At 35.0% G+C, this 27,274-nt stretch overlaps 2 protein-coding genes across 11 annotated transcripts in view; one reads left to right on the top strand and one right to left on the bottom strand.

Annotated features, from left to right (window-relative positions):
• LOC145673129 (ufm1-specific protease 1-like) overlaps positions 1 to 8,766 on the top strand; it is a 61,148-nt gene extending 52,382 nt beyond the window's left edge. For 5 of the 6 annotated variants that reach the window (XM_081742525.1, XM_081742527.1, XM_081742528.1 and 2 more), the window contains 3 exons: positions 3,868 to 4,053; positions 5,989 to 6,198; positions 8,602 to 8,766. In XM_081742525.1, coding sequence (XP_081598651.1) covers positions 3,868 to 4,053; positions 5,989 to 6,198; positions 8,602 to 8,739 — 534 coding nt within the window. In that variant the 3' untranslated portion in view covers positions 8,740 to 8,766. Of the gene's footprint in view, positions 1 to 3,867; positions 4,054 to 5,988; positions 6,199 to 8,601 lie in introns of those variants that run through there. The other variant, XR_014128724.1, reaches the window with a different exon arrangement.
• Positions 8,767 to 9,636: 870 nt separating this feature from the next.
• Dhc98D (Dynein heavy chain at 89D) overlaps positions 9,637 to 27,274 on the bottom strand; it is a 608,487-nt gene continuing 590,849 nt past the window's right edge. For all 5 annotated transcript variants that reach the window (XM_081742517.1, XM_081742516.1, XM_081742518.1 and 2 more), the window contains 3 exons: positions 16,280 to 16,459; positions 12,162 to 12,308; positions 9,637 to 10,625 (listed from right to left, as the gene is read on the bottom strand). In XM_081742517.1, coding sequence (XP_081598643.1) covers positions 10,479 to 10,625; positions 12,162 to 12,308; positions 16,280 to 16,459 — 474 coding nt within the window. In that variant the 3' untranslated portion in view covers positions 9,637 to 10,478. The remainder of the gene's footprint in view (positions 10,626 to 12,161; positions 12,309 to 16,279; positions 16,460 to 27,274) is intronic.

The following is a 27,274-nucleotide window of genomic DNA, read 5'->3' as shown; positions in this document are numbered from 1 at the left end:
AGTCAGCTCATACGTCATAGTTCCAGGTGCTGGAAATGACTGGTTTATACTATAACATGATAAAAAGTACAAACTTTGTAGTGGTAAAAATACCAAGATCTTTAAACAGCTGTCGACAAGAGGTACTATTACTTTTCTGATATGCAATTCTTATTACTTAAATACAAGGCTACTTTTGCTATTATTCCAAGATATGATACCATATTTTAATGCTGCATTATTGGTCGCATAATACAAGGCCATTGCTGTTGCTAGAAGCTTTCGTTTTCCATTTCAGTCTTCCTCCGATCTTAAGCTGTCCTGTCTCAAGACGTGGGCATGGGGACACTTTACATTAATGAGGGTCAGGTGATTTTACAAAATTAACTTTATCCATCTCATGCAAAGTCATTTTGACATATGACTAGTGTCATACTAAAACCTGACTACTGCAGCTAACGTATGTTAGTCAAACTCCTTACTATGGCACTAATCACACGTAAGAACGATTCTGCATAAGGTCTTATTATTTTATGTTAATAATCCCTTGATTTCACCTAACTAATTTATGGATAACAATTACTTTTAACTACCTTTTAAGTAGGGAAATGGTAGAAGATGAAATATAAGATCCGCAACTTACTAATAGGCCCACATACACCAGTATTACTGGCCCATAATCCTTCACTTACATTAATCATCCGTCTTCTTTAGCCCAAAGGGCATATCGTGGGACGATAAAATTATGATTTCATTTCACATACATACAACTGCAAAAACGACAACGCTGGGACGACATAAGTCAAGCATAGACAATACAATTATGTGGCCATACAAGAAACAATGAAAGAATTAAACATTTGGTTTGATGGAAGGCAACTTTGAAGTATTTATTGATAAGGAAGCAATGATCTATTTCTATCGCACTTCCAACGAAACAGTCATTAACATTAAACATAAGAAAATATTAAACGAAACACTTAGGTTTATTGAAGTGAGCGATAGCGATGCTTCTATCCAGGCCCGTATTTATATATTGTGCGCCCCTGTGCTCTAAATAATTTGCCGGTCCCCGTATAAAATCCTCCCCCCGAAAACGACCAATATTAGAGTTGAATTCATAGTTTTTGGGGTTGCTGAGATGAATAGTGACAGTTTTAATCTAATTCAACTTTAAGGTCATACTCCACTCCCCACGCAGAAGGCGAGATTTTAAAAGTAGTTGAAAACGACGGATATTAGTGTTGAATTCGTAGTTTTCCAGATCGCCGAGTTCAATGTTATCAGTTTTCATGATGTTCAAGTTTATCCTCACCCCCTGGAGAAGGGTGGAAGAGGATGACTTTTTAAAAATAATCAGATAAGCTAGTTAATTAGTAACTACTGTAATTAGAGTGAATTAAATACATTAACATATTTTCTCACGCTTGCGCGGGACTCTGTGGGTTGCTAGTTTTAAATATTACTTTATTGTGAATCTTTAAAAAAAAAAAAAATCCATAATGTTGCCGCTCTGTGCTCGAGCACAGAATAGCACTTACTTAAATACGGGCCTGCTTCTATCATTCAATTCGATCGGCATTTGTGTATCCTTCTGTTCGATGATAACTTTCGCAAACCTTATCCAGTTTTAATTAAACTTAGTATGTACCTTCCTTCAGCTTACTGAAATAACCCTGTTGTTTGAGTATGGAATCCATCAAGAAGAAGTGGATAAAATGGAGTCAAATCTACCCCCTTGTTGCAAGCTCCAACATACGACAAAACTTAATGTATGGTTTCTTTATGGCACTGTGAATATCTCTACAACTTGGGTTAAACTCTGCCAAGAATGAAAGGGTGAACTTACTCCTCTCCACTTCAATTTAAAAATTGTTCTACAATAATTGTAGTTTTTAAAATACTCGATTTTTGTGTAATATGTCGTACATCTTCTGTGAGGCTTCTTAATCGTCTATGCACGGAGTTAAAACTATTAAAGAATAAAGTAGCTGACTTACCTTCCACCTCTCCAAGGTCTCTTTCCGAGTTTTACGATAACTCGTAAAACTCATTAAGTTTTGATACAATATTATACGTGTTTTATTTGACTGTTCTCCGTAATCCTCAGGCTTGAGATTAAAATAAGTCAAGAATGAGCGGTGAATGTAGCCCCCTAATGTACTACGGATTACTACGGGTAAGCCGTTTTTCGTGATACGATCAAAAGCATCAGGCGACGTCTATTCCAATGCGATGAAAAATATAGAAACTGCACCTACTTCCACTTGAATCTGCAATTTTTGAAAATGATGGGTCACGTGTCCACTTACTTGTAATGAGAAGTTTATATATGCAGATTTTCATCTTCCTAACATTAAAAGTTCATGAAATACTAATTCTCGCATTAATCTTAAGGTCAACACTCCTTCAGGAACACTCTTTTTATCAAAGCGGTGATGGAAACCTAGCTCGAAGTAGAAACTATGTATGTTCCAAAATTCATTTCAAAGTTTTCAGCCATTTTCCCGTGATGGGATCACAAACAACAGACAACATCGCTTTCAATGTAGAGGGAAAAAATATAGAAAAATAGGAAATGCCTCTTTCCTCTTAAAATATGAGTTTTTAAAAACGCTGGGACACATGTCCACTTATTTTTAATGGGAAGTTTAAATGCCGAGTTTTATCTCCCAACTTCAGGCATTTACGTCGTACTTTTTTTTTTTTCGGGGGGGGGGACATTTTAATCTCCTTTACCTCCCTTAGTATATGAAAAATGAAATGAAATCTTTGAGTTTAACGTCTTACGATTATGCCCTTTAGGTTAAGGGAGACGATGGTTAAAACAAGCGAATGATGATGGAAGGATTGGCAGAATTAAAAAGTGGGAGGAAACGGGAATAACCCGAGAAAACCGATGTTGTCCACCACAAACTTACTTAACCGGGAATTAAACCAGAAGCCCCACGGAACAATTAAACCAGGGTAAGTCTCTACCACTGAGTCATTGTTTCTCCCACAGATTAGTATGTATTTGAAAAAAAATCTTTCTTATTCGTTATGTTCTTAACAAAAGGGATTCGTTCTATCCAAATTCAACGTTTCTATATATGAAAAGAGCTTGAATTTTCAGTATATCACCATTACTCTTCCACATAATCTTATATATTGCTCCCCTTCTCTTTCCAGAAGCATAATTTGCTGGAATACATGTTTATTTTTAATTAAGAGTTTATATAACGAATTTTATATCTCCAACTTATACGAATCCTTACATTAAATATTTTCTGAATAAATAATGGGAGACCTTAATATTACAGAAATTGTCCTTCTTTAGAAGCGGAATTCTCGTAGACGCTAAAATACAGATATAGTTATTTTTATTTAAGAGTTTATATACCAATTTTCGCAGTTCTAACTTCAGCAAATCCTCACAATAAGCACTTAAAAAAATAAATAAATAAAAGGAAAATATAAATATTATAATAATGACCACCTATTCATTCCTAGGTAGCGGAAAACTCCAAAATTCTGAAACAATGTGTCCCATTATTTGTACTTCAGAGTTTATATGCCCAATTTCACATCTCTAACTTAAGCAAATTTCCACATATGGAACTTTATGAATAAATAAAGGGAAATTTCAATATTATAAAAGTATTCCCTTTTTACCCCTTAGGAACGAAATTTAAAAACTGCTGAACACATATTCTTTTATATTGAGCTAAGAGTTTATAAACCGAATTTAGCTTCTATATGTTATATACCACGTCTATAATATGTATCCATTAGTCTACTGAAAATAAAATAAATAAATAAAAGTAACTTTGCTTTAATGTATTGAAAGTACATCAAAACTGTACAATTGTTATCAAGTATTTTCTTATTATTTTTTTATTTTAAAAGGGTTGGGGTTGTGGTTACCGTACACTTCAAACATTGTGTTCATGGGTAATAGAACAGAAGTTGGAGACTGGTTCAAAATCACCTCCTCCAGTACCAAGTATTCCTCGGATCCAACAGATTTTGGTGGAGTTAGAAGACAAACCACCTTCCTTTGTGAACTCAAGGAATTGGATAGGTAGCTTTGAGGTACGTAGGAGTATAAACTGTTTAAAATTCTACAGAATTATGTATAAATACAAATATATTCTATGCCAAATTACCTAGGTATTATTTCATATGAAGCCTTCACGCTTGTATTTGAAAATTATTCACATCTGACTACAGCAGATAGTATATAAATAGCCTCATAGTAAATAAGTGAGGGGTCACAAGTGTTGTTTAGTTGGTTGATGTACCTTTTCAGCACCGAGGCTAATGGCATGGGCCTTACTATTTCAGATTCGAACCACTATTTGAGGTGCTTACCTTGAATACAAATCTAAATAGCGATTCGAATTTGAAGCAGTAAGACCCATCCCATTAGCATCAGTGCTGCAAAAGGACGTTAAAAATTCAGTCAACCAACTAAACAACACTCGTGACTTTCACTTATTTACTCTGAAACTGCTTATCTGGTAATCCACGGTGTACAAAAAGCACACATGTTTGGCATTTGACCGCAAGGCAGCGTGAGTCATTATTATGGTAGTTGTATAGTTCTTATATATACAAATATTTTATTTTTTCTTCTTCTATATTCTTAAAAAAAACAATAAGCATATTATCTACCCTTTCGTTCTCCATCTCGCTATATAATCTTCAATTTGTCAGTTAGTATCACAATTTCTCTCAGATTCTTAGTATATTCTTTTTATCATACAACTCAATGTAATCATTTCATGTTGTGGGGGGCGCGGTGGCACAGTGCTAGAGCGTTCACCTCCGGTGCTTGGGGTCCCTGGTTCAATCCCAGCTCGCACCGTGTGGACTTTATGGTGGACAAACACCGTGCTCGTGGGTTTTCTCGGGTTCCCCCGTTTCCTCCCACTTTCTTCATTCCACCATTTCATTCATTACTCATCATTACCGTCTCCTTTAGCCTAACCGGCATAACCATGGGACGTAAAACTTAAAAGATTTCATTTCATTTCATGCTGTGTTTCATTCGTTAAAAACTCGTTTCGATCTTTAGTTTCTATATTGTCGTAGTAGTTTTTTCCCTTCTACGTTTCTCTTTCCATTGAATTTTTCCCATATACATTATTCACATTTCTATATTCTTACTCTTGTCACCTTTACCTCTATTGTATATTTCCTCGTTTTCATCGATTTCCTTTCTTAATTCGTAGTTCAACTTCATACATATTTTACATTTTTCAATGTAACTTTGTACCCACACTTTTCTTACTGTAGTTTTCCGAAGTTTCTTCTATAATTCATGCCTCTTAACTATTGTATCTTTGTGATTCCTTTACATGCCAAGTTGAAAATCCCCCATAACTAGTGCAATGCATCTACTTTTTGTCAACTCGTATATTTTTCTTCGAAATTTCAAACAAATATGTTTTTACTTCTCCATCTTTAAACTTTGCAGTATCTAACTTTTACCTCCTGCTTTTCTTTCTAGATATATTTTTCAGTGGGATTTCATCTCAATCAACATAAAATTGGGATCTGACAACTTTTATGTTTCTTTCTTATCATTGGCGTTCAACATTTGACACATCAACTATAAGATTTTATACTATTCATTGATTGTAGTCTTTCTCTATTTCTTTTGTTTTACTTCCATCATACCATAGCGCTCATAAGACTGCCGAACAATGGCTGTTTGCATATAAGTACTGTATATATATATATATTTAATTATAATATTACTACTTAACAAATATAATATTCACGTGTTCCTCCTACTTCTTTACTTCTTCCATATAAGTTCTTTCAGCCCGCATTCATTTCTTCTTCGATATAAAATTTTCGGCCCTCTACTCCCCGCCGTAGTTTCTTCTTACTGATTTTTAATCTTCTGTCTTGTAAAGGCTGTTCTCTACTCTTCTAGTTTCTGTTCTATACAACAAATATAGTAATTCAGGTTGTGCTATATATTCGTATTCAACATAAATTATTACCTTTCATTTATAGGTTTGTCTCGTTATTGATCAGCTGTACGATGTTCCGTCAAAGATAATCCACATTCCGAAAGGCAAACAACTGAATGAGCATGTTGAGAGTATAAAGTCTCATTTTCAAAATTTTGCTTCCCCTCTAATGATGGGCGGAGATCAAGACAATTCGTCGAAGGGCATTTTTGGCGTCCATATATCACCACATGAAGCATACTTGCTAGTTGTGGTAAGTTCTCATTTGGTTTCGTGACTATCTTATAAATTTTACAAATTTGTACAAAGTCAAATTGACCATTTTGGAAAATCTATTTTAATTTATTTTTATATATCTGCTGCTTTGGATATTCCAGCCTACTGGAGTTTCTTTGTTCTCACGAAGAATATGGAATGAGAAACGTTAAAACTGGTTTCATTATCTAAAATATTATTGTTTTATTATTATCTAAATTATATTATATACAATATACTTGTCTTCTAAGATTTATTCCGACATAACTGCGGATTAAAACCGAGCAAGTTATGTTTGTTGGTAGAAACTTTTCCACAGTTACGAATGTGTAACTTAAAAATTAAGAAATACTTTCTTTTAGTATGGTATTATGATTATGCGTGGTATCACCATGAAGAGTTGAGAGAATAATGTAGCTCAAATTAAGGAAAGGAAGATGGTGAAACAAAGAAATTTAAAAAGTCTTAAATCTTGCAAATTGACGAAGAAACTAACTTGATAACTTGATAGGTAGATATTGATTTTGGCCAGTGATCTCCGATGTTCTGAATTGCGGAACATTTACACAATCAGATAAAAAGGAAACATTCACGTTTGTCCAAAAACAGATATTTCCGACTCTAATTGGAGATTTCAAATTACTTCTATCGATTTGGGATTACCTACTGCTTACCGATGAACTGGCTTTCTAGAAGGTTCGAGTCCTACCCTTGTCACTCAGAAGATTACTTTTTTTTTTTTTTTTTTTTTGAAACTCACACGTTCTGACGTGATTATTTTAACATTATTAGCTCAAAAAGTGACTTGAAATATCTATTGAAATTTAAGATCAATTACTGTGGTTATCTTTTAAAAAATGGTTACGTAACATCAATTGATTAATTCCTACTGCACTAGAGAATAAGTACATTTGCTGTGTACTTTTGACAATCAACTAAGATTAAAATAGTCTGTAAACTTAAATAAACGAATCAACTAGAATATTGTTCTGAGTAACACTGTTCCAGAAAATTGTTAAACTAAGACTCGACAAATCAGGTATTGAATTAGTGCTTAAATTGCTATCTAAAACTCGCAAAGAAATTCCATTTTGTTTTTGAAAGCACAATCCTTCGTGTTCAACATTTAATCGGTTTTTGAGACAAAAGAAAAATCTAATGATAACAGACTTTTTATTTAGAATTAAAATACTCTTGTTATGTATTTTGACTGCAGGAATAGTTCATAATGAGAATACACAATATCCAGAATGCAAAAGCGTAGGAGACAAGAAATTTTGGTAGATAGATTCTCTTTACAAAAACTGTGAGCGGTTTTGGATGGCCTTGTAGAAATCTATTGGTATCTTGTTTTAATTTACTTGTCCCTGTTCTTTAGATTTCGGAAATGGACGAGAAATGTCGTCCCTTGAGATGAATTTTTACAATTAGAAAGAGGGAGTAGTAGCAAGCGCTAAATATGTAGATTATGAAAGGTAATTGGTAACAATAACACGTTAGAAATCTCTGTATGACGATCTCATTTGTGTCCCAACGGATTAATGTGAACTGTGTACATTATTGTGCAACAGTAACTGACTGCCGGATTTGTTAGAATAAGTTTCTCATTCATACAATTCAATTGGTCTATAATCTCTTTCTAGCTGCATCAGTTGCTGTTTTGTATTTTAAATAATCCCCTGTATGCACAACGCATTTCCAGTGTTTAAAAAAAAAAAAAAAAAAAAAAAAAAAAAAAAAAAAAAAAAAAATTAAAAGACTGTAAGTGGATTTTATTACTTGGCTTTTTATGGAAAGGTCCTATAGGTACATATCATAGATTCATTACCAGTTATACTTTTTAAAAATCTGATTGGTTGTCAATTACTATAAGCAAATTTCGATAACACAAAATTGCTCGTAAGTCAAGCCATGGTATACACAACTCCGATAAATCTTCAATATCAGTTGTCCGCGAAGTGACAATGAAAGATTTTCTATTAGCATTTTACGATGCATTTCCTTTTATAAAATTAGTTGAGAGTTGATCATTCTTGTGGTTATTTTGACATTTTCCTGACACTCACGATCGACATATCAACTGCAAATATTAACTCAAGTTGTCCTGGCTTGCTCCCGTGTAATGCATTCAAAACTTGATCAGTTGTTCATATTTTAGTTTCTGTAGTTTTCTCGTCTGCAGTTGCGTAGGAAACACTTACCTTACTGTTAGCCATTGTTTAGAATTGCATATGACGTCTGGAACTGGGCGGAACAATATTTCTCGTATTTACTCTTCTGAAATCCAGAGTCAGTATTCTATTACCACATTATTGTCTAAGAGCTCATGACTTAACCTGAGTTATTACTATAACTTATCGTTTACTTACAATTATTAATTGCTCACTTTAATATATTTCAGGATCCTCATTTCTGGGGCAGAGCTGTAGATAAGGCAAAACTTCAGTCGCAAAGCTGGGTGAAGTGGCAACCATTGCAAGAATTCCTGGATAGTTCATTTTATAATTTATGTCTTCCTCAATTAAAATATTGTAAATAATAATATAAATAAATATCTGAACAAGTATTGTCATTATTAAATATTATCATTTAACTGAAATTTTAAAATATTCTCGACAAATCCTTGAAAACAATTACAGGGTTCCTACTGGTCAGGGAAATCACGGAAATAAGGGAAAACTAAGGGAAAATGGTGCAGGTCAGGGAAACTCAGGGAAAAAGGCTGGAAATCAGGGAACTTTTATAAAATATATTTTTTCTAACATTAATTGTACATCAATTTCAGCTTAGCCAACCATTATAATACCTATTTGGTTTCTATTGCTACTTTTTTATTGCTGTACGTATGATCAATTGATTACTATTTGTCTTTATAGAATAAATGTTCTCATATATAAATATTCACCGTTATTTATTCCTTATTATGTGTCAACGTCAGCCGACACCTGTTATGAAAGTCAGGGAATTTCCTGGCAAAGGTCAGGAAAAGTCAGGGAAATAGATTTCTTCAGATCAGTAGGAACTCTGAATGAAGTCTTGCTCTAGGTTTTTATAGCTATGACGTCGTATTCCGCCGTTACTGTGATTTTCATGCTTATGATTAGAGGTATGCATAGATGTAGATATATTCGCAGATATCCACATCAATATAGCTTTTTGTGAAAATATTTTCATTTCCTTGGCGCATAAACTGCGGATGCTCGCGGAAAGACAAAGATTTTTCTAATCATTTTTTGAACCATGATTACAAGTAGTATATCCATCACTGTTAGGGGAAATAAAAACAACAATCTACTACTAAATGGTGCATATTTTAAAATTACGTTGATGAGGTAGTAGGAAGAGTAATTTAGCACATGGGAATCGATTTCTCCCACAACCTTTTATTATAAAAGTTCCTGTTCAAACAATATAACATAAAGTCTTTATAATGTGGTCTGAAGACCAATACAAAGCTCTCTCTGTAGTAGAGGCTATGTGAGATGGGACCTACTGATTAACGTGGAATCCGAACCACACGAGCTCCTCCTGGGAATCGAATCCGGGACTTCCACGCCAAAGGCGCGTACGCTAACAGCTTAGCCACCATGAAGGAGCTCCAAGATATTTAAGATAAGTGGCCTAGATGGAGGTAGTCATCTTGCCCCACTAATTAGCAAATTACTGTACTAAAAAAATGACTAATTCAACTATGTCATCATAAATATATTTTTCGGCATTAAAGTATTGCTTGTTTTTACTTTCTTTCTACGATAGTGTAAAATGTATCTAAATTAGTTCACAGTAAGAAAAGTATACAGATGTAAAATAGAAAATATATTTATTTTCAGCAATAGTGTTGCATTTATCAAAGACACATTTACTTGTTAAAATGTTAGTATAGTATAGTTCTATATGTTTAGCATATCAATAAAAAACGTCTTTTGTTTTCACCTACAATACCACATATATCTAAAGGATATTTAGTTGGAATATTGTGATAAAGTTGAGTTCTAGAGATTAGTCTACTATCAAAACTCAATTCTATATGTTGTAAGAGTAAAGAAATAATTTCCCTGAGATTCCTCTACTAAAGTTTCTTGTTAGAACCTGGGTTAGTTGTATATTAGTCATACTAGTACTACAAAAAAAATTAAAAAAGAAATACTACTAGTTACCTCTACTAGTACATGCAAATAAGACATACAAATAAAACTCTTTCCTACACATTTTGAGATACACTTGAAATAATTCAGTGTATGCTATTATCTTCAAAACATTACAAAATACTTTTATCACTTAATCCGTGTTGAGCACCAGACATACTCCTTGCAAAACCCAGTGACTAATATGTTCAGTAGTATAGAGATCAGATTCAAACACAAGCCCTACACCCATCGCATTTCTTCTTTGAGATGTGGTGTACACAGGACTGCGAAACGTATTCTACAACAGAAAAACAACACATAAGTATTACAGTATAGGAAATAATGTACTGTATGTCTCTCTCTTAATTGACTTATTGATTGATGCGTTGCAGATTTAATGGACACGTCAGCAGCTAGGCTATTTGTTCCTGTCACGAGTCCCTCTGCTAAATGTGTTACCTTAGGCTGCCTTCACACTAGGATCTTGTGAGACGCTCATGTGAATCTGTAGTGTGAAGGCATTAAATACTTCTCAGCCGCTCAAAAGATCGTGATACCAAAATGGCAGCCATGCTAGAGCCAGAAGAAGCTGCAGCTTTAATCTTGACGATAAATTGCAAGAATAAAAAAAAGAAAAATATATATAGAACAATGTGGATTCATCTCATAAATCAATGAGAACTGGAAGAATGGTCATTTTACAGTCTATTTCCTAAACTGAGAGAAGATGAAAGAAAATTTTTCAATTACTTCAGGATGTATATATATATATATATATATATATCTTCGTTTGACGAACTGCATAATAGTATAAAGTGTGCATTTCATCAGAGTAACACCAAAATGAGAAAATTTTCAACATTAAATATATGTACACTTTTCTCCATTCCAACTGAGTTCACGCTCACGTGTAAAGGGCTCTCATAAGACTGCATGTTATTTTCTTCCCAGCCAGCAACCAGCTCGAGCCAGCTACTGGTGAGGTGATCTTTATAGCAGCTCCCATCCGCGGCTCACTTGCACCGAAGCGCATGTGTGAAGGCGTACATTTAAAACAATGTAAAGCTAGCAGCTGCAGCGCATGCGAGTGGCTCATAGGATCCTAGTGTGAAGGCTCCTTACACTTTATTTAAAGAAGGTAAATTAATACGTAGTTCTAAATAAAAACTATAAACGAATATTGATTGAGCAAGGTTTAATGGGGAGCTCAGCATTGAGGCTTTTCGTCCCTTTCAGAATGGTCGACACATGCAGCTCATTACAAAATGACTTCTGGAAAAGAGTTGCACAACACACATGGATAACATGCAATGAGAAAAAGGTATTGTACACACATTCCAAATAGCCACATCAGTGGTTGACATCAGGGAAACTATCGCCATATACATTCAAGGTCTTATTACATCCAAGTTATTACTGTAGGTTCGGTATACATGCGCCAAAATTGTCCACTATGAGCTGCTACCAGATAGTTAAGCGATCAACACGGATGTGTACTGTTCCTAGCAACCGTAGATTGTGAATAGACTCTACCAGAAACAACTTGCACTGGTCAATAGAAGAGGCATTCCTCCTCTCTTCAGTACAATGCTCGTCCTCATATAGCGAGGATAACCCTAGAGAAGATTAAAAACCTTATTGTAAACTGTTCATTCTATCGGAATTGCAATGATAAATGATGACGAATCCTCTCTCAATGACAAAGTTTAAGGATTGTTTTGTTTATGCTTTCCAAATGCGCATGAACGTTTTGGTTATCTGAGAACTCCTAGGCAAAAATTTATTTTCCAAAAGATTAATTTTTCAGCTTTTACTAATAGATGTATTTACTTACCTGTAGCTTTAGTTTATGAGCCTCTATTGGAATAACTGCCAGTATAGGTAGCTCTTCGATGAGAACTTTAGGTTTAGATCGAGCTAAGCAATTATTTTGTGTGTCCCATGAGGCACCTTCAAGATACAATCCTCCAACATAACAACCCTTTTAAAAACAAAATATTACCTTAACTCTTGAACTTCAATATATTATTATAAATACAATATTATAATAATAATATACTAACAGATACTAGCAGATTATAATATACTAACAAGAACACTGATTAAAACTATTACGAAAATATTTATAACCAATTCTATGGCTACGAAAACCCGAAGAAACGAACTCGCCAGTCTAGCCTCTTTTATAATAACTTTTTTTTTTTTTTTTTTTTTTTTTTTTTTTTTTAAGAATTGTTATATATTTAATTAGCTATTAGAAAATTGATAAATTAATTGAGGTGTTTAGTGGGAACACTAGCGGCGAGGCTATTCGTCCCCTTCACAGAAAGGCTCATTCTGACACATGCTGCTCATAACCCTCATTGCAATCTTGGATGCACTTTTCTCAAAATAATTCAATCCGTAATAATTGTTAGCAATTTAAGCAAAGAAAGTTACTGAACAAAGATCAGTTAAAAAGAGAAATTCGAGCAGGTGGTTGAAAGGTACGATTTTGAACACTAATTTATATCTTTTATCCAACGATTTGGATTTTGTGGATTATGAACTTTCTCACGACACCCCTGAAATATATAAAATACAACAATAATAATTGATTATCAGGTATAAAAATCAAAACAGATATCGTAAAAAGCTAAAAGAACAAATAACAAAATAGAAACCGGAGAAGAAAAGTTATAATAAGAAGAAAAACGTAAGAGGGGGAATCATTACAAAAAATAAACAGAAAAAACTTCATATATCGTTCAGCTATTTCAATCACATGAATAAAAGCGAGAATTTGGTCACTACAAATAGCGTCAATCCTCAAAACTAGACTAAAAATATTAGGTAGTCTACGCCTGTAGCAAGCAAAGAAATGGCCACACAAATTCGCTCGCGATGAGACACCCGCAAGCACGAACGTATTATTAACGTGCAGCACATCGGTCACCCAAACAAAAGCTGCAGCGGTGATCTGTAACATAAGGCGCATGGATTGTATGTTTTTCGTTTGCTTCTATATAAAGAATAGCAATAAGGCTAGTAGCTAGCCGAATTCATAAATGAAAAATATTAAGGTGATTCAGCAAGAAAGAACGAGCAGATGAGTAAGCAATACACTCATAGACTAATTTAGACTGGATTAAACTACGGTATAATGTCAACAGATCAATATGACCAATACCCCAAGATACACTCTGAATTCTTATTGTGTGCTTAATAGTGTGGCGCATATGTTTTTCGTCTTTGATAAAAATATGTTAATGTTGAGGTATCCATTGTAATTTCGATTTCTAAAATGTTTCTTCGCGTTGACTAATATCGTAGTTCGTAATTTTTGTCCAATTTAGATGTTCATTGAAGTGAGACTTTTTCGCCCCCTGTTTTGTTGCATCTGATAGTCTTTGACTTACTGAATTTGGATTATTCTGTTGTTCTTAATTGGTATTGAATTTTGGAATTTTGCGAGCCTTGAATCGTCTTATCCATTGATTGAATAGTGAGCCAAAACTCGAGTCTAAGCGAGTGCGAGCACGAAAGAGTGTGAACTTTATTGAGGATAGCGGGCCCAAACCCCTAGTGTACGCGAGCCCAATGAGATTAATGAGCGCGAGAGCGAGCTAGTAGAAGTTTCATTGAAGATAGTCAGTTAGATGGAGCAAGAATCTGAGCGAGTGTGATTCTCATTGAGATTAAAGAGCGTGAGTCTCATTAAGGATAGCGAGTGAGCACAAGTGACTGTTGATTCTCACTGGGACTAGTCAGTGAGAGTCTCATTAAGAATAGCGAGTGAGTACAAATGAGTGTTGATTTTCATTGAAACTAGTCAGTAAGTCTCATTAAGGACAGCGACTGAGCACAGGTGAGTGTTGATTCTCATTTAGACTAATGAGTGAGAGTCTCATTAAGAATAGCGAGTGAGCTTAGCAAGTGTGATTCTCATTAAGATTAGTGAGCATGAGTCTCATTAAGGATAGTAAGCGAGCTCAAACAAGTGTAATTCTCATTGAAATTAGTGAGCGTGAGCCTAATTAAGGATAGCGAGTGAGCACAAATGAGTGTTGATTCTCATTGAGACTAGTGACTGAGTGTCTCATTAAGGATAGCGAGTGAGCACAAGTGACTGTTGATTCTCACTGAGACTAGTAAGTGAGAGTCTCATTAAGGATAGTAAGCGAGCTCAAACAAGTGTAATTCTCATTGAAATTAGTGAGCGTGAGTCTCATTAAGAATAGCGAGTGAGCACAAATGAGTGTTGATTCTCATTGAGACTAGTGACTGAGAGTCTCATTAAGGATAGCGAGTGAGCACAAATGAGTGTTGATTCTCATTGAGACTAGTGACTGAGAGTCTCATTAAGGATAGCGAGTGAGCACAAGTGAGTGTTGATTCTCATTTAGACTAGTGATTGAGAGTCTAATTAAGGATAGCGAGTGAGCACAAGTGAGTGTTTATTCTCACTGAGGTTAGTGAATGAGAGTCTCATTAAGGGTAGCGAGTGTGATTCTTATTGAGGTTAGTGAGTGAGAGTCTCATTAAGGATAGCGAGGGAGATCAAGTAAGTGTGATTCTCATTGAGATTAGTGAGCGTGAGTCTCATTAAGCATAACGAGTGAGAGTCTCATTAAGGGTAGCGAGTGAGCTCAAGTGAGTGTTGATTCTCACTCAGATTAGTGAGTGAAAGCCTCATTAAGGATAGTAGGCGAGTTCAAGGGAGTGTTGATTCTCATTGAGATTAGTGAGTGAGAGTCTCATTAAGGATAGTAAGCGAGCTCAAACAAGTGCAATTCTCATTGAAATTAGTGAGCGTGAGTCTTATTAAGGATAGTAAGCGAGTTCAAGGGAGTGTTGATTCTTATCGAGATTAGTGAGCGTGAGTCTCATTAAGGGTAGCGACCGAGGTAAAACAAGTTATGATTCTGATTGAAATTAGTAAGCGTGAGTTTCATTACGGATAGCGAGCGAGCTCAAGCGAGTGTTATTCTCATTTCGATTAGTGAGTTTGAGTCTCATTAAGGGTAGCGAGGGAGCTCAAGCAAGTGTGATTTTCATTGAGATTAGTGAGTGAGAGTCTCATTAAGGATAGCGAGTGAGCTCAAGTGAGTGTGATTCTCATTAAGATTAGTGAGCGTGAGTCTCATTAAGGATAGCAAGGGAGCTCAATCGTGATTCTGACTGAGATTAGTGAGGTGGGTCTCATTAAGAGTAGCGAGCGACCTCAAGTGAGTGTGATTCCCATTGAGATTAGTGAGGGTGAGCCTCATTAAAGATAGTGAGCGAGCTCAAGCGAGTGTGATTCTCATTGAGATTAGTGAGTAAGAGTATCATTAAAGATGGCACGTGAGCTGAAGTGAGTGTAATTCTCATTGAGATTAGTTAGTGAGTCTCATTAAGGGCAGCAAGCGATCTCAAGCGAGCGTGATTCTCATTAGGATTAGTAAGCATGAGTCTCATTAGGAATAGTCAGTGAGCTCAAGGGAGTGTAATTGTCATTGAGATTAGTGAGGGTGAGTCTCACTAAGGATAGCGAGCGAGCTCAAACGAGTGCGAATCTGAGCTAGCGTATCTCATTGATATTAGTGAGCGTAGGTCTCATTGAGGATAGTGAACCCGTTCTCTAACGAATGCGAGCCTGGTAGTGTGAACCTTATTGAGATTAATTAGGACAAGTCCTATCGATGATATTGAGCCCGAGGTTTAAGTGAGCGCGAAGAAACTGCGATTGCAATTTCTGTTTAGAAGTAGTGCAAGCGAAAACTAAATTGGCGTGACTTGATATAGCGTAACCATAAAAGCAATTAAAACACGAAGGAAAATATAAATATATATATACTTGAGAAAGCCAGAAGTACAGATTGACAAAATATAGGAGAAATGGTTCTTTATTCTTGGCTGAATATATTATTTAAATTTATATTTCGTACTTTATAAAACATTGTTACTATTTCAAAAGAAAAATGAACTTACTTGGTACGGTTTCTCGGTCACCATCTCTTCTGTTACGTACTCTGTAACATTAGTATACAATGTAGAGCGATCTAAGGGCCAATGGAATCGTCGACAAGTCATTTGCACCAGCGCCGTTAGAAATGATTCAGGGATATGAAGACCAGCAAGCCATATCACCAGTGGATCACCTTGCATTGCCTACAACGACAAGAAGCAAATATCCTTATTTCACTTCAAGTCGTGCTAATTGTAATATAGTTCAGAAATTGTTAGTTACGATTACAGATTACAGTTTTGTCATCCAGTTATAATTGATTAACTATGGTTTGCATGGAGGACGTCAGCAGCAAGTGCATTTGTCCCTAGTGTTGTAAAAAAACGGTTTTTTTTCTGTGAAGTTTTTTTTTCAATAAAAAACGTCGTTCTTTTTCATGTTTTTTTTTCAAATGTCTGTTTTTTTTCTGGCAGCTATTATTTATTGATGTATGTTGAAGATTATTGAAATAATCAATAGAACTTGAGTCGAAGCCCTCGTAACTTACAAATCGTTTGTTTCCTTGTACATATATACGAGCAAAATCGTGTGATTATTCCTTTCGGACCCAGATCATTTTTGGCGTTTTCCTACTTTGTCAGTTAGTGACGTATTCCTCAAAAACCATTTACCCTATTGATATAGTTAAGACGTTGATTTTTTAGAAAAGGAATGTGGCTATTTTTTGGTGTACGTTACATTGCAGTGTTGCGAGCGGGTGGGAAATTACTGAGGGAAATGTAGGGGTGAAAATTTACAAAAAATTCCTAACCGAAATTCAAGATTTTTTGTATCTAGCACCACTCTTGCCATATGGGTCTAAGTCACCTAAAAAGATTCTTTGGTGCGTTGACAAGGTAGAGTGAAAACCTGAAGTCGCTGGCTTCCATTCAAAGAGAGAAAGAAAAAAATATGTTTCCATACACATGAAATTTTGACACTTTTTACTCCTCAAAAGCAAAAACCAACAGATATGCCGAAGCTACAGCTTCTCCAATTATCCTATTTGAAACTTTTTATGGTGTGTTCTGTAGGCTAAAGAGAAGGCTTTCAGGTAGTGGTACATTTGTTCCAACGTAGCGAGCAAGAGGGAAATAATAGAGGGGAAAGGGAAATTTGCCGAAATTTTCACTTAAAATCGGGAATTAATTGTTTTGGCTGGAAACATTGCCATAAAACATACGTAAACTATCTGAAAGTAAACCTTGGTACCCTAAGAATTTATCCTACAAGTATCATTGCGATATCTAACAAAGTAAACATGAAATTTTAAAAAAAAATCTCATTCTAACTCAGAAATGCACAATTTTCTTACCATTTACAGAACATGGTTTATTATAAGCCACAACTGTACTTCCCCTAATTATTCTACCGAAACTTTTTATGGTGCGCTGTGTCGGCTAAGGACGAGGCTTTCAGACAGTGGTACGTTTGTTCGAATGTAGCCAACAAGAGGGAAATAATAGAGACAAAAAGGGAATTTTTCCAAAATTTCCTCCTAAAATCGGAAATTAAAATTTTCTGTAGCTGGCAACAGTGCTAGCAGACACACACAAACTATCTTAAAAGAAGCTTTGGTATCCCTATTATATACCCTACAAGTATTGTGACGATATCTAATAAAGTAAGCAGATCATTAAAAAATATTTCAGTCTACGTAAAAAAAATCAATTATCTTTCCACTTAGAGAACAAGGTCTACTGTAAACCTCAATTGTACTTCCCCTAACTATCATATTGAAACTTTCTATAGTGCGTTGTGAAGGGCAAAGACAAGACTTTCAGATACTGGTACTTTTGTTCCTATGTAGTCAACAAGAGGGATATAATAGACAAAAAAACGTAATTTTCCCCTAACATCTTGAATTAAAATTTTCCGTAGCTGGCAACACTGCTACCAGACAGACGAAAACTATCTTAAAATAATCACTGGTACATTACTAATATATCCTATAAGTATCATGGCGATATTTAAGAAACAATGCTTTTAATTACCAAAAATATATATCGATAAAACAGAAAAGTAGGGAAAATCAAGTTAGAACCTAAATCCGAATTTTTTGTGCGTCCCCTAATTACTCCACTGTAACGATATGTACCCGAGTTTGTTCAGTAAGAACAAATGTTCGACTGGCGTAAGTTGACTTGCATTGGGACGTATAGGTAGGTTTATAACAAAAATTTCGAATTTTTTGCCCAAATTTAAGGAGATTTTAATTTTCGTAGTTGGCAACACTGCGCGCAAGCCCATCCAATTGATGTCAACAATTAGGTATCCATCCGACGTATCTACCTGACAAGTCTTAAGGAGGTCTCTCTACAACGAATGAAGCTACAGGGGAAAAGTAATAAAGAAAATTCGAAAATTCTTGAATTTTTGACGGGTGAAATTTGAGAAGGAAATTCGACACACAGAAGAAGAAGAAACTAAAATGATAAACTATGGACCAACCATATTTGGCAAAAAAAAAAATATATACCGATATCTTAATTAGTGACCATACAGGAGCGTATTAAAAAAGTGACACACGCGTATGTGTCACTTTGGCCATGTGGGTCCGAAAGGGTTACGAGTGTACTTTTAATTACATTTTTTTGACTACTAACTTGTGTTGTTGTAGTAATTATAGTCTTGACTAATAATAATATCGTTGTTGTAAACAATCATAATCTCTCCTTTTTACATCTTAGTTCCAATACTGATGCTGAGAAATGCAGGGTGTTTCAAAATGAATATTGGGGAATTAAGTCTTCGTAGTACTTATTACATTTTACGCACAATTATAAACAATACATCAAATAAAAGAACACCTCAAACAGTTTTTGCTTCAAGTGTTTGATGTGAGCTTCATTCGTCACATGGCACACATTGAGTCAATAGGCGAGAAAGGCCCATAAACTTTCCGCCATATGGCACAAAACATTCAATTCATACAGACGGTTGCACTGTAACTACATATTCAGTCTTTGCAAAATTAAAACACACAAAGCTTTCTGGTCTCTAGTCTCCATCTTTGCTACTTGCTCTTTCTAACGGCAGACAGAGGAAACAATGCATGGCATTAGTGTTGTAAAAAAACGGTTTTTTTTTCTGTGAAGTTTTTTTTCAATAAAAAACGTCGTTCTTTTTCATGTTTTTCTTCAAATGTCTGTTTTTTTTCTGGCAGCTATTATTTATTGATGTATGTTGAAGATTATTGAAATAATCAATAGAACTTGAGTCGAAGCCCTCGTAACTTACAAATCGTTTGTTTCCTTGTACATATATACGAGCAAAATCGTGTGATTATTCCTTTCGGACCCAGATCATTTTTGGCGTTTTCCTACTTTGTCAGTTAGTGACGTATTCCTCAAAAACCATTTACCCTATTGATATAGTTAAGACGTTGTTTTTTTAGAAAAGGAATGTGGCTATTTTTTGGTGTACGTTACATTGCAGTGTTGCGAGCGGGTGGGAAATTACTGAGGGAAATGTAGGGGTGAAAATTTACAAAAAATTCCTAACCGAAATTCAAGATTTTTTGTATCTAGCACCACTCTTGCCATATGGGTCTAAGTCACCTAAAAAGATTCTTTGGTGCGTTGACAAGGTAGAGTGAAAACCTGAAGTCGCTGGCTTCCATTCAAAGAGAGAAAGAAAAAAATATGTTTCCATACACATGAAATTTTGACACTTTTTACTCCTCAAAAGCAAAAACCAACAGATATGCCGAAGCTACAGCTTCTCCAATTATCCTATTTGAAACTTTTTATGGTGTGTTCTGTAGGCTAAAGAGAAGGCTTTCAGGTAGTGGTACATTTGTTCCAACGTAGCGAGCAAGAGGGAAATAATAGAGGGGAAAGGGAAATTTGCCGAAATTTTCACTTAAAATCGGGAATTAATTGTTTTGGCTGGAAACATTGCCATAAAACATACGTAAACTATCTGAAAGTAAACCTTGGTACCCTAAGAATTTATCCTACAAGTATCATTGCGATATCTAACAAAGTAAACATGAAATTTAAAAAAAAAAAATCTCATTCTAACTCAGAAATGCACAATTTTCTTACCATTTACAGAACATGGTTTATTATAAGCCACAACTGTACTTCCCCTAATTATTCTACCGAAACTTTTTATGGTGCGCTGTGTCGGCTAAGGACGAGGCTTTCAGACAGTGGTACGTTTGTTCGAATGTAGCCAACAAGAGGGAAATAATAGAGACAAAAAGGGAATTTTTCCAAAATTTCCTCCTAAAATCGGAAATTAAAATTTTCTGTAGCTGGCAACAGTGCTAGCAGACACACACAAACTATCTTAAAAGAAGCTTTGGTATCCCTATTATATACCCTACAAGTATTGTGACGATATCTAATAAAGTAAGCAGATCATTAAAAAATATTTCAGTCTACGTAAAAAAAATCAATTATCTTTCCACTTAGAGAACAAGGTCTACTGTAAACCTCAATTGTACTTCCCCTAACTATCATATTGAAACTTTCTATAGTGCGTTGTGAAGGGCAAAGACAAGACTTTCAGATACTGGTACTTTTGTTCCTATGTAGTCAACAAGAGGGATATAATAGACAAAAAAACGTAATTTTCCCCTAACATCTTGAATTAAAATTTTCCGTAGCTGGCAACACTGCTACCAGACAGACGAAAACTATCTTAAAATAATCACTGGTACATTACTAATATATCCTATAAGTATCATGGCGATATTTAAGAAACAATGCTTTTAATTACCAAAAATATATATCGATAAAACAGAAAAGTAGGGAAAATCAAGTTAGAACCTAAATCCGAATTTTTTGTGCGTCCCCTAATTACTCCACTGTAACGATATGTACCCGAGTTTGTTCAGTAAGAACAAATGTTCGACTGGCGTAAGTTGACTTGCATTGGGACGTATAGGTAGGTTTATAACAAAAATTTCGAATTTTTTGCCCAAATTTAAGGAGATTTTAATTTTCGTAGTTGGCAACACTGCGCGCAGCCCATCCAATTGATGTCAACAATTAGGTATCCATCCGACGTATCTACCTGACAAGTCTTAAGGAGGTCTCTCTACAACGAATGAAGCTACAGGGGAAAAGTAATAAAGAAAATTCGAAAATTCTTGAATTTTTGACGGGTGAAATTTGAGAAGGAAATTCGACACACAGAAGAAGAAGAAACTAAAATGATAAACTATGGACCAACCATATTTGGCAAAAAAAAATATATATATACCGATATCTTAATTAGTGACCATACAGGAGCGTATTAAAAAAGTGACACACGCGTATGTGTCACTTTGGCCATGTGGGTCCGAAAGGGTTACGAGTGTACTTTTAATTACATTTTTTTGACTACTAACTTGTGTTGTTGTAGTAATTATAGTCTTGACTAATAATAATATCGTTGTTGTAAACAATCATAATCTCTCCTTTTTACATCTTAGTTCCAATACTGATGCTGAGAAATGCAGGGTGTTTCAAAATGAATATTGGGGAATTAAGTCTTCGTAGTACTTATTACATTTTACGCACAATTATAAACAATACATCAAATAAAAGAACACCTCAAACAGTTTTTGCTTCAAGTGTTTGATGTGAGCTTCATTCGTCACATGGCACACATTGAGTCAATAGGCGAGAAAGGCCCATAAACTTTCCGCCATATGGCACAAAACATTCAATTCATACAGACGGTTGCACTGTAACTACATATTCAGTCTTTGCAAAATTAAAACACACAAAGCTTTCTGGTCTCTAGTCTCCATCTTTGCTACTTGCTCTTTCTAACGGCAGACAGAGGAAACAATGCATGGCATTAGTGTTGTAAAAAAACGGTTTTTTTTTCTGTGAAGTTTTTTTTCAATAAAAAACGTCGTTCTTTTTCATGTTTTTCTTCAAATGTCTGTTTTTTTTCTGGCAGCTATTATTTATTGATGTATGTTGAAGATTATTGAAATAATCAATAGAACTTGAGTCGAAGCCCTCGTAACTTACAAATCGTTTGTTTCCTTGTACATATATACGAGCAAAATCGTGTGATTATTCCTTTCGGACCCAGATCATTTTTGGCGTTTTCCTACTTTGTCAGTTAGTGACGTATTCCTCAAAAACCATTTACCCTATTGATATAGTTAAGACGTTGTTTTTTTAGAAAAGGAATGTGGCTATTTTTTGGTGTACGTTACATTGCAGTGTTGCGAGCGGGTGGGAAATTACTGAGGGAAATGTAGGGGTGAAAATTTACAAAAAATTCCTAACCGAAATTCAAGATTTTTTGTATCTAGCACCACTCTTGCCATATGGGTCTAAGTCACCTAAAAAGATTCTTTGGTGCGTTGACAAGGTAGAGTGAAAACCTGAAGTCGCTGGCTTCCATTCAAAGAGAGAAAGAAAAAAATATGTTTCCATACACATGAAATTTTGACACTTTTTACTCCTCAAAAGCAAAAACCAACAGATATGCCGAAGCTACAGCTTCTCCAATTATCCTATTTGAAACTTTTTATGGTGTGTTCTGTAGGCTAAAGAGAAGGCTTTCAGGTAGTGGTACATTTGTTCCAACGTAGCGAGCAAGAGGGAAATAATAGAGGGGAAAGGGAAATTTGCCGAAATTTTCACTTAAAATCGGGAATTAATTGTTTTGGCTGGAAACATTGCCATAAAACATACGTAAACTATCTGAAAGTAAACCTTGGTACCCTAAGAATTTATCCTACAAGTATCATTGCGATATCTAACAAAGTAAACATGAAATTTAAAAAAAAAAATCTCATTCTAACTCAGAAATGCACAATTTTCTTACCATTTACAGAACATGGTTTATTATAAGCCACAACTGTACTTCCCCTAATTATTCTACCGAAACTTTTTATGGTGCGCTGTGTCGGCTAAGGACGAGGCTTTCAGACAGTGGTACGTTTGTTCGAATGTAGCCAACAAGAGGGAAATAATAGAGACAAAAAGGGAATTTTTCCAAAATTTCCTCCTAAAATCGGAAATTAAAATTTTCTGTAGCTGGCAACAGTGCTAGCAGACACACACAAACTATCTTAAAAGAAGCTTTGGTATCCCTATTATATACCCTACAAGTATTGTGACGATATCTAATAAAGTAAGCAGATCATTAAAAAATATTTCAGTCTACGTAAAAAAAATCAATTATCTTTCCACTTAGAGAACAAGGTCTACTGTAAACCTCAATTGTACTTCCCCTAACTATCATATTGAAACTTTCTATAGTGCGTTGTGAAGGGCAAAGACAAGACTTTCAGATACTGGTACTTTTGTTCCTATGTAGTCAACAAGAGGGATATAATAGACAAAAAAACGTAATTTTCCCCTAACATCTTGAATTAAAATTTTCCGTAGCTGGCAACACTGCTACCAGACAGACGAAAACTATCTTAAAATAATCACTGGTACATTACTAATATATCCTATAAGTATCATGGCGATATTTAAGAAACAATGCTTTTAATTACCAAAAATATATATCGATAAAACAGAAAAGTAGGGAAAATCAAGTTAGAACCTAAATCCGAATTTTTTGTGCGTCCCCTAATTACTCCACTGTAACGATATGTACCCGAGTTTGTTCAGTAAGAACAAATGTTCGACTGGCGTAAGTTGACTTGCATTGGGACGTATAGGTAGGTTTATAACAAAAATTTCGAATTTTTTGCCCAAATTTAAGGAGATTTTAATTTTCGTAGTTGGCAACACTGCGCGCAAGCCCATCCAATTGATGTCAACAATTAGGTATCCATCCGACGTATCTACCTGACAAGTCTTAAGGAGGTCTCTCTACAACGAATGAAGCTACAGGGGAAAAGTAATAAAGAAAATTCGAAAATTCTTGAATTTTTGACGGGTGAAATTTGAGAAGGAAATTCGACACACAGAAGAAGAAGAAACTAAAATGATAAACTATGGACCAACCATATTTGGCAAAAAAAAAAATATATACCGATATCTTAATTAGTGACCATACAGGAGCGTATTAAAAAAGTGACACACGCGTATGTGTCACTTTGGCCATGTGGGTCCGAAAGGGTTACGAGTGTACTTTTAATTACATTTTTTTGACTACTAACTTGTGTTGTTGTAGTAATTATAGTCTTGACTAATAATAATATCGTTGTTGTAAACAATCATAATCTCTCCTTTTTACATCTTAGTTCCAATACTGATGCTGAGAAATGCAGGGTGTTTCAAAATGAATATTGGGGAATTAAGTCTTCGTAGTACTTATTACATTTTACGCACAATTATAAACAATACATCAAATAAAAGAACACCTCAAACAGTTTTTGCTTCAAGTGTTTGATGTGAGCTTCATTCGTCACATGGCACACATTGAGTCAATAGGCGAGAAAGGCCCATAAACTTTCCGCCATATGGCACAAAACATTCAATTCATACAGACGGTTGCACTGTAACTACATATTCAGTCTTTGCAAAATTAAAACACACAAAGCTTTCTGGTCTCTAGTCTCCATCTTTGCTACTTGCTCTTTCTAACGGCAGACAGAGGAAACAATGCATGGCATTAGTGTTGTAAAAAAACGGTTTTTTTTTCTGTGAAGTTTTTTTTCAATAAAAAACGTCGTTCTTTTTCATGTTTTTCTTCAAATGTCTGTTTTTTTTCTGGCAGCTATTATTTATTGATGTATGTTGAAGATTATTGAAATAATCAATAGAACTTGAGTCGAAGCCCTCGTAACTTACAAATCGTTTGTTTCCTTGTACATATATACGAGCAAAATCGTGTGATTATTCCTTTCGGACCCAGATCATTTTTGGCGTTTTCCTACTTTGTCAGTTAGTGACGTATTCCTCAAAAACCATTTACCCTATTGATATAGTTAAGACGTTGTTTTTTTAGAAAAGGAATGTGGCTATTTTTTGGTGTACGTTACATTGCAGTGTTGCGAGCGGGTGGGAAATTACTGAGGGAAATGTAGGGGTGAAAATTTACAAAAAATTCCTAACCGAAATTCAAGATTTTTTGTATCTAGCACCACTCTTGCCATATGGGTCTAAGTCACCTAAAAAGATTCTTTGGTGCGTTGACAAGGTAGAGTGAAAACCTGAAGTCGCTGGCTTCCATTCAAAGAGAGAAAGAAAAAAATATGTTTCCATACACATGAAATTTTGACACTTTTTACTCCTCAAAAGCAAAAACCAACAGATATGCCGAAGCTACAGCTTCTCCAATTATCCTATTTGAAACTTTTTATGGTGTGTTCTGTAGGCTAAAGAGAAGGCTTTCAGGTAGTGGTACATTTGTTCCAACGTAGCGAGCAAGAGGGAAATAATAGAGGGGAAAGGGAAATTTGCCGAAATTTTCACTTAAAATCGGGAATTAATTGTTTTGGCTGGAAACATTGCCATAAAACATACGTAAACTATCTGAAAGTAAACCTTGGTACCCTAAGAATTTATCCTACAAGTATCATTGCGATATCTAACAAAGTAAACATGAAATTTAAAAAAAAAAATCTCATTCTAACTCAGAAATGCACAATTTTCTTACCATTTACAGAACATGGTTTATTATAAGCCACAACTGTACTTCCCCTAATTATTCTACCGAAACTTTTTATGGTGCGCTGTGTCGGCTAAGGACGAGGCTTTCAGACAGTGGTACGTTTGTTCGAATGTAGCCAACAAGAGGGAAATAATAGAGACAAAAAGGGAATTTTTCCAAAATTTCCTCCTAAAATCGGAAATTAAAATTTTCTGTAGCTGGCAACAGTGCTAGCAGACACACACAAACTATCTTAAAAGAAGCTTTGGTATCCCTATTATATACCCTACAAGTATTGTGACGATATCTAATAAAGTAAGCAGATCATTAAAAAATATTTCAGTCTACGTAAAAAAATCAATTATCTTTCCACTTAGAGAACAAGGTCTACTGTAAACCTCAATTGTACTTCCCCTAACTATCATATTGAAACTTTCTATAGTGCGTTGTGAAGGGCAAAGACAAGACTTTCAGATACTGGTACTTTTGTTCCTATGTAGTCAACAAGAGGGATATAATAGACAAAAAAACGTAATTTTCCCCTAACATCTTGAATTAAAATTTTCCGTAGCTGGCAACACTGCTACCAGACAGACGAAAACTATCTTAAAATAATCACTGGTACATTACTAATATATCCTATAAGTATCATGGCGATATTTAAGAAACAATGCTTTTAATTACCAAAAATATATATCGATAAAACAGAAAAGTAGGGAAAATCAAGTTAGAACCTAAATCCGAATTTTTTGTGCGTCCCCTAATTACTCCACTGTAACGATATGTACCCGAGTTTGTTCAGTAAGAACAAATGTTCGACTGGCGTAAGTTGACTTGCATTGGGACGTATAGGTAGGTTTATAACAAAAATTTCGAATTTTTTGCCCAAATTTAAGGAGATTTTAATTTTCGTAGTTGGCAACACTGCGCGCAAGCCCATCCAATTGATGTCAACAATTAGGTATCCATCCGACGTATCTACCTGACAAGTCTTAAGGAGGTCTCTCTACAACGAATGAAGCTACAGGGGAAAAGTAATAAAGAAAATTCGAAAATTCTTGAATTTTTGACGGGTGAAATTTGAGAAGGAAATTCGACACACAGAAGAAGAAGAAACTAAAATGATAAACTATGGACCAACCATATTTGGCAAAAAAAAATATATATATACCGATATCTTAATTAGTGACCATACAGGAGCGTATTAAAAAAGTGACACACGCGTATGTGTCACTTTGGCCATGTGGGTCCGAAAGGGTTACGAGTGTACTTTTAATTACATTTTTTTGACTACTAACTTGTGTTGTTGTAGTAATTATAGTCTTGACTAATAATAATATCGTTGTTGTAAACAATCATAATCTCTCCTTTTTACATCTTAGTTCCAATACTGATGCTGAGAAATGCAGGGTGTTTCAAAATGAATATTGGGGAATTAAGTCTTCGTAGTACTTATTACATTTTACGCA

Source organism: Thermobia domestica, chromosome 16, assembly GCF_964235325.1.
Source record: "Thermobia domestica chromosome 16, izTheDome1.hap1.1, whole genome shotgun sequence".
Classification (NCBI taxonomy): Eukaryota; Metazoa; Arthropoda; class Insecta; order Zygentoma; family Lepismatidae; genus Thermobia; species Thermobia domestica.
This window is presented reverse-complemented; position numbering and strand designations above follow the sequence as displayed.